Source organism: Canariomyces notabilis (genome assembly GCF_033297395.1).
Source record: "Canariomyces notabilis strain CBS 508.74 unplaced genomic scaffold N656scaffold_42, whole genome shotgun sequence".
In the NCBI taxonomy this organism is placed as follows: domain Eukaryota; kingdom Fungi; phylum Ascomycota; class Sordariomycetes; order Sordariales; family Chaetomiaceae; genus Canariomyces; species Canariomyces notabilis.
Genome location: NW_027041864.1, coordinates 164,524 through 171,483, shown reverse-complemented (window position 1 = coordinate 171,483; position 6,960 = coordinate 164,524). Strand labels below are relative to the sequence as shown.

General features: G+C 53.6%; 4 protein-coding genes across 4 annotated transcripts; 2 read left to right on the top strand and 2 right to left on the bottom strand.

Moving 5' to 3' along the window:
* On the top strand, positions 1 to 788 carry N656DRAFT_510897 (uncharacterized protein). Its single transcript, XM_064809903.1, has one exon. The coding sequence runs from the start codon at positions 121 to 123 to the stop codon at positions 742 to 744; it is 624 nt and encodes a 207-aa protein (XP_064665074.1). The 5' UTR covers positions 1 to 120; the 3' UTR covers positions 745 to 788.
* A 44-nt stretch (positions 789 to 832) lies between these two features.
* On the bottom strand, positions 833 to 1,216 carry N656DRAFT_802682 (uncharacterized protein; the record flags this gene model as incomplete). Its single annotated transcript, XM_064818272.1, has 1 exon — positions 833 to 1,216. One exon carries the CDS (start codon positions 1,214 to 1,216, stop codon positions 833 to 835), a length of 384 nt encoding a protein of 127 aa, XP_064665073.1.
* A 910-nt stretch (positions 1,217 to 2,126) lies between these two features.
* On the top strand, positions 2,127 to 4,542 carry N656DRAFT_510856 (uncharacterized protein). Its single transcript, XM_064809902.1, has 2 exons — positions 2,127 to 4,333; positions 4,386 to 4,542. Exon 1 carries the CDS (start codon positions 2,481 to 2,483, stop codon positions 4,314 to 4,316), a length of 1,836 nt encoding a protein of 611 aa, XP_064665072.1. The 5' UTR covers positions 2,127 to 2,480; the 3' UTR covers positions 4,317 to 4,333; positions 4,386 to 4,542.
* A 91-nt stretch (positions 4,543 to 4,633) lies between these two features.
* On the bottom strand, positions 4,634 to 5,585 carry N656DRAFT_785281 (uncharacterized protein). Its single transcript, XM_064816345.1, has 2 exons — positions 4,832 to 5,585; positions 4,634 to 4,765 (listed from the first exon to the last, which is right to left on the bottom strand). The coding sequence occupies exons 1-2, from the start codon at positions 5,229 to 5,231 to the stop codon at positions 4,716 to 4,718; spliced, it is 450 nt and encodes a 149-aa protein (XP_064665071.1). The 5' UTR covers positions 5,232 to 5,585; the 3' UTR covers positions 4,634 to 4,715.
* Between the last annotated feature and the right edge of the window lie 1,375 nt (positions 5,586 to 6,960).

Sequence of the window (6,960 nt, the reverse complement as noted above, 5' to 3'; positions counted from 1 at the left end):
TTTCTACGCACCCAGTATGACAAAGCCCAACGCATTGAGAAGGGGCGCAAGGGGTCCTCTTTCAAGTTACACTTTTTTGCAAACAGCATACCTGGCAGTCCGGAGTTCGTCCCATAGCAGATGGTATCCACATCGCTTGGACGAGAAGGCGGCTCGAGGAGGCATCGGGGAACGTGGACTGCGTCGGTTTTGAGACCGTCGCCTACACTAGCATTTGACGCCTTCCTGCCTCCGTCGCCGGCGCCGTTTGCAGCCGTTACGGAGCCGGTCCCACCCCGGGAACGGGAACACGTCCTTGGCCGGCAAAACTTCGGGCAAGGGTATGGTCCGTGCTTGCTGAGTCATCAATTGCAGTTGTGCGAAAGGCAAGGTTTTGCGACGGACGTAGCAAACCGCCACCTAGGCTTGCTGGGATACTTCTCCCAGATCCCCCGGCCCGGCTCGCAAATTCCTCGGGCGGACGTCCTCCCGGTTCTAGCTTTCTTTGCGTACGCCATATGTGGCTTTGATCGAAACCATGACTTCAGACCAAATGATGGCGTTGTGAGCACCGCATCAATGGATGGTCCAGACGGAGGTCGTATCTCCCATGCCAGGGGAAGGTTCGCAGCCCGGCTCCATCGAAATGGACCGGCCAACGTGAAGGGAATATACTGGAACTTTGGATCCAATTCCAACGATAGACCATGCCGACCAAATCGGCACACCGAAAGACGCCGCCTATGCGGGAGCTCTCAATGGTGAAGTTGGAATCGAGTTGGAGTTGAGTCAGGCTGGGCTGCATGGAGAGGAGCAGGGCAACCAGGGCATCGCATGCGCCGGCCTGCAACTCCTAAATCCACTGGTCGGCTTCCGAGACGCCGGTGGCTCTGATGTGAGCGGCCGCTAGGGCTGCGGGGAGAGCGGACACGGGCAAAGGCGGCGGCTCGATGGCGCCAAGGTCGACGTTGGCGGCGAAGCCGGTGCCAAGCAGTTCCAGGCGGCGTACATGACTCGCGAGCTCGCGTCTCTCGAGGAGGGACCGCAACAGCAGCGCCAGCGGCGGCGCCTGGTCGCGAGACCATGTCAGGACGATTCCAGCGTACAGACACGGCTCAGCGAGGCGTCGAAAGCCCCTGCTGACAAGGCTCAGACTGCCGAGGTCGTGACATGACAGGTGCTTCAAAACGGATAATTGCACCTCACCAGGCCAGTCCATCAACGACATGGACGCCATGTTGTAAATTGTTGTTTGTATTGTATGATTTGTTCCGAGAGCACCGGGCGGCCTATTGACAGCATTAACGATGGGTCTAAGTTCAGGTGCGAGGACAAGGCCGACGGGACATGGGCGGCCGTGAGTACCTACCTACCTTATTAAGCGAGCGAGCTGATGCCGTATTTGAATAGTATAATTTGTTGTATTTAAACCCAATAGGTACGCGATTGCTAATCTTGCGATACCGTACGGAGTAGAAGAGTAGCCAGGTCGTCCAATCGATCGCCACGCCATGCTCGGTTGTTTTGGTAGGAAAACTACGGTAGCGTAAAGCGACTGTGTTACTTCCATAAATCAACCATTATTATCACTCACAAAGTGTGTTATCGCTGACACTAAAAGACCACAGGAAATGCACTACAAAAAAGGTGCAACGGGCGGTCATCTTCAACTCAATTTCTACAGGCCAGGTCAGGCACCCACCGGCCACCAGGAGCGAGATTTAGGCAGGTATTACTATTCAGCTCACAATCATAAAAGTTTTGCAGGGCAGAGATGCTGCCATTCTAGATCGCCCGGTTTCCACATATTTCGCCAATAGAGCCATTCAAGGGCGCTTCTTTACTATAACTGTAACGTATCCCTATATAAGGACCTACGGGCCTGTACTATAATAGTTGTAAGTTGCTGCTTGTTAGCCTTTAGAAAAACGATCGTATTCGAGTTTTATTATGTTTTTAAGCGCTTCAGCCATTGCCAGCTATTCTGAGCGGTCAAAAGGTAGGTCAGGTAGATCTGGAAGAGTGATGTGTGGGTGCAGTTTGACTGGGGTTAGGTTTATGTATAGTCGGATCAATTAATTGCAATTAATTGAACAATTCAACTTTCAATTCAAATATCCACTAGCCAGTCAATTCAACTTCAAATATAGGCCTTCCAATTCAATTGATTGATTGCGCCCTCCCTTGTTGCAAGGCAGTGAGCAGTCGTAGTCGCAGCCCCAATTGCAGGAGTTCTGGGTCGCAAAGCCTTTTTATATACCATAGCGCGCCACCCGGGTTTTGCAAAATGCTTACCGACTCCAACTCCAACAGTCTGGTGACTCTGGTCCACTCGAACCTTCAACCTTGTCATTTCAACCTCGACCTCAGCTCCTCCACCACACTCCATTCATCCTCAGAATCGCCCACCATCATGGCAACTTGAAAATCGGGCATGCGGTCCCATATTGAATTCCCTCCAGGTCGCAGCACATACCGGATACTTTCCCACACAATCCAAGATGACACAATCCCAAGACTCATTTAGTTGCCTCCCGGTAGAGCTTATTCTCTTGATTTTGCAGCACCTGACCACCCGCGCCGATGTCGTTTCCGCTCTGAACGTATGCCAGGTCTGGCGCCGCATCCTTCTCTCTCCCGAAATATGGCCCCTCCTCGCGAACAACATCGACCCCGGGCTTGCTGCCCATATGCGCGACTGCTCCCCAGAACCAGAGCGTCAGCCAGAAGCATTCCACTCCGCCCTGCGCCAGGCGCATGTGCGAAGCGCGGGCTGCTTCAGAGACGTAACTCACCATCCCCTCCGCCTCAACCTGGATGATGCAGACAACAGTGACAGCTTCTTCACCTTGTCCAAACAGGTTCCTATCGAACATGGCGGCGTGCATGCCCTTGATAGTGTTGTTGGTCTGGACTACAAGGCTGTCGATGACCATGTCTCCCGCGTCAGGCTGTATAGTCATGGCCGCGTTGCTTGGTGGCCTGAGAGCTGGCATCTCCCTTACTTTGCTATTGTGGATGATTTGCGTGCGCGGACGCGCCGCATGTACGTGGTTCCGGGCCTGAACCGTGAGAGGAGAGGCCAGCCGCGATTACAAGGGTGGAAAACGGCGTTGGGGGAGCGGTTGTTTGTGATGGGCCAAGAAGATGTTGGTGTCTGTGTCTGGCATCTTGAGAAGAATGAGCTGAGGCAGATCAAGTTGTTTAGTGCCTTTGAGCGGTGCGTCGTGCAAGGGGAGACGCTGCTGTTCGTGGGCCGGAGGTTCGCCGATGTTTGGAGGTGGAAATGGGACACCAATTCGCTGAGCATCGTCGACGCCGCGGGCCAAGGATGCTATCGCCGCGGTCCGGTTACCATGGCCCCTCAGGTTTCGATCAATTCACCCCCAGTCTTGCCTCTGCGGGAAGGTCTACGCTTCCTCGACAATGACACCAGACTCGACTTCATCCTGCATCCGACACGCCAGGACGTCGTGTTTGTGGTGACGTACACCGAGCGGGACGAATTTCGGCCAGAGCTCGTGGTCTACGAGCTCACGTCTGGCAAGCTCACGTCGCGCATCGTGCCCCCGGAAAACCACATGGCGTCTCGCATCCTACGGGAACTCGGGCACCCCGGGGCGCGCCAGCGGATTTCGATGTTACTCCGTCACGAGCGTTGCGACGCCCATGGCGGCTACAACCTCGTGACTGCCTTTGGTTTCAGCGATGTCTGCGCGGATTTCACTGCTCCATTAGGCAGCTTTGGATCCGTGTGCTTCAACGTCTACACGAAGCAGTTCACGGCTATTGTACATCACGCCAGCTCTGCCTACGCGTTGAGTCGGCAGCTGCATCTCTGGAACGGGCAGCTTGCCCTCATCCATGACACCCAACTCGATCCTTCGCCGCGTAAGATGGGCCAGATTATCGTCGTCTTGGATCCGTGCGACGGTCACCTCGACCACGACTTGATACTGAAAGTAAGCGATCCTTTGCCGGTTCGTACGAGACAGCCAGATTCGACAACAAGGTCGGCAGTTGCTCGTTCCGTGATCTACCGCATGCGTAACCCGGAGTGGTTGGAGCGCGATTGGTTTCTCTACCGCGTTGCCTATGCGCTGGCTGAACCGCTGGATCCGGGACCAGTGGTTGAGGATTCAGCTGATGAGTGGCTTGCCGGGGACGACCAAAGCTTCATACATGTGATCAGGAAGGGGTATACTGTATGGAGATTCGATGAAGACGATCCCCTGAGAATGGAAATAGGGAAGAGACAGAGAAGGGGGTGGAGGATGCGGTGGATGAAAGCTCTGCGGACAAGCGCGAGACGTCCCAAACCTGCTGAACCCCAGTAGACATTGTCTTCATCCAGGTCGGTAAACATCAAACCTCGATCAAATCTCCAGGCTAACAAGCGCGTATAGAAGCATGCGACAATCCAGAGAGCTATCATTATCACCTAAATAGATGCCTGGACCAGCCGGGTGAACCAACCGTGGTAAATTGTACATACATGTATGCAGCTTGACACTTTCCCGACACAGGTAATGTCCTCTACTCTTTCCAGGGTTCATGTTGCGCCTGACGTTTCTGCTTCTTGTACTGCATACATTTTATGAGGCACCCTACCACGGCAGCAACCGCGCTGACGACACCAGCAGAAATGCCAATTATTGCCCCGAGGCTCAGCCCGGAATCGGATGCCCGGGCGCTGTCACCGGCGGTTTGGTTCGAGTTCGGGGCGCCGGTATTGACTACTGAGCCCGAGGAGCCTGCCCGTGTTGTTGTCGCTGCGATTCCTCGGGTATGTTAGCGAAACCAACAAGCAGGGAAGAGGACTGGTCGAGTCGCTTACCCAAGTTACCACCAGTGGTTGGCTGGGCCGCAACGGACACTGGTGCAGCCGCGGTATACCCAGCGCTCGAGCAGTAGTCCTTGTAGACCTGAGTCGCGCTCGAAATATCCAACTGGTTCTGGGTACAAGAGGTGTACACGCAAGTCGACAGATGTCGAACGGCGATCTCTTGCAAATCCGGCCGGCAGAAGCAGTCGTTGTCCGAGGGTTGGTATCCTAATCCTGGCTTGTCGCATTCTAACTTGCTCTCGAGCATGGAACCATCGTGACTGCCGCCGTTGTAGCAACCACGGGCGCAGCTACGCAGACCGTTAAAGCCGTCTGAGGAGCCTAAGGATTGTACTCCGTCCGCAGCGGCAAAGGAGAGGAGAACGAGGAAGACGAAGGAGAAGATGATGTGCCAGTGGTATGCCATCTTGACGATCTCAAACTTTGCACGCCCTGCAAAAGAGAAAAGAAAGAAGGCTGAATAGTACCCTTACAAAGACTTGAGATTTCCAAGGATTTCACACGGGTCACGGTGGCATGCTCGTTACTTTATGGTCGTCAGGACTCGGGAGTCCCTTACACCCACTGATACCACATCGAGCATCTAGCTGAGCGCTAATATCCGAAATAGAAACCCCAGCCAAATGCTATGCTCTGCAGCTTTGAAACAGGAGGCATCCTACTGCTCTACCATTCTTGAAAATAGATTCGCGGTTAGACTCAGCGCTGCCAGGAAGGGAAGGCTAGGCAGGATCACCAGCTGAGGCTTCAGCCAGTAACTGTGTGAATCGATTTTGGTGTCGTGCAGCTAAGCGCCTGAGGCGTTCAATATTACTATGAGCCACTACCCTTGTTAATATTCCTTGAGCACGTTGTATGTTATGATGGAAGTTGTCTTTGACACCAATGGTTTAAGATTTGGATTCCATGATCCGCACTCCCTAAGCGCACACGACTCGACGGCTTGCAGGCAGAGCACTGAGGGTGGTACCCTTGAAGCAGCAAGGGGGGTGGGTGAGGACAGCCTGGATGGATGCATGGCCTTGGAACATATTAGTCTTGAATCTGCAGCCAAGCCCCGAAAGTTGGTCACCAGTCTGTCTCGGTGCCTACAACCGCAGGTGTCCATCGATCAGCAACGGCAAATAAGTAGTAGATTGCGGTCGTAGCATACCAAGTACCGACTAGGGGCTGGAGGAAGGACTTGGCAGCTTCCCAGGGCCGGGCCGCACCGCCACGATCAGACAGGGCTCTAGGGCCAAGGGTTTTTACGTTTACATAGTCTCAGTCTTGTTCTAAAGTGTTTGTTTCTGCTTGGAGCTGATAAGTATGGGTCCGTCACCCGGCGGTTGGCGTTCACATGTGTACGTCATGTGGTTTGCTTGTTGGTGATATTCAGGGGCCAACCTGAACCAACTATGAGTCAACTTGAATGCCCGGGCATCATACGACCTGAGGAGTGCCAGATTTCGGCTCGTTGGCTGCATGTGGTCAATGCTCTTCTGAGAAAGCTGGGATTTACCGTCAATAAAGTATCATCTCCACGTGTTCTGCCAGTAAAAGCGGGCCAGGTGAACATGACTCGGAAGGAACGTGGTCTGTGTGACTGAGGTGGAAATGTAAGGTAATGTTGTTGGCCGCCGGGCGAACAAAGGCCTTCCAAAACTCTGCGAGTATATGTTGGCTGCGAATTCCCCTCCAAACCCTCGCTCAAAACTGCCCCTTACCGTAAGGCGACCATAGCTGGGACTTAGGAGCCAATGACCGCTCATCCTTTGCGCGAATATGTCCCAGCTTATATAAATAAGCAACTTAGAGCCTGTAAGCTGTATAGTGATGGTCCATTTCCGGCTTAAGGGCCCTAAGCGACTTAACTCGCGGGCGGCGCCTGCCTCTGAACAGAACACCAACCGCTCCTGCCTCTATACCGGTACCCTACTGCTTAAGGAAAGAGCAGATCAACAAAATGAGCTGCTCATCTTCAATAAGCTAGACTTATCTCAGTACTCAGACCAGTCTTGTAGCAGGGGCCCTGCGGGCCATTTTTGGAATAGTTGCCTACAGTAGATTGGAGCTAAGGCTTCGACCAAGAAAATTTCCATTCCACAATCTGCCTCACTCCACCACCTCCCGCCCAGACTAGTCTAAGAGCATTT

Coding starts and splice junctions, on each gene's coding strand:
- N656DRAFT_510897 (XM_064809903.1), top strand. CDS start 121: ATGGTATCCACATCGCTTGGACGAGAAGGCGGCTCGAGGAGGCATCGG.
- N656DRAFT_510856 (XM_064809902.1), top strand. CDS start 2,481: ATGACACAATCCCAAGACTCATTTAGTTGCCTCCCGGTAGAGCTTATT.
- N656DRAFT_785281 (XM_064816345.1), bottom strand. CDS start 5,231: ATGGCATACCACTGGCACATCATCTTCTCCTTCGTCTTCCTCGTTCTC. Junction 4,766..4,831: donor CGTTGCGGCCCAGCCAACCA/CTGGTGGTAACT, acceptor TCGCTAACATAC/CCGAGGAATCGCAGCGACAA.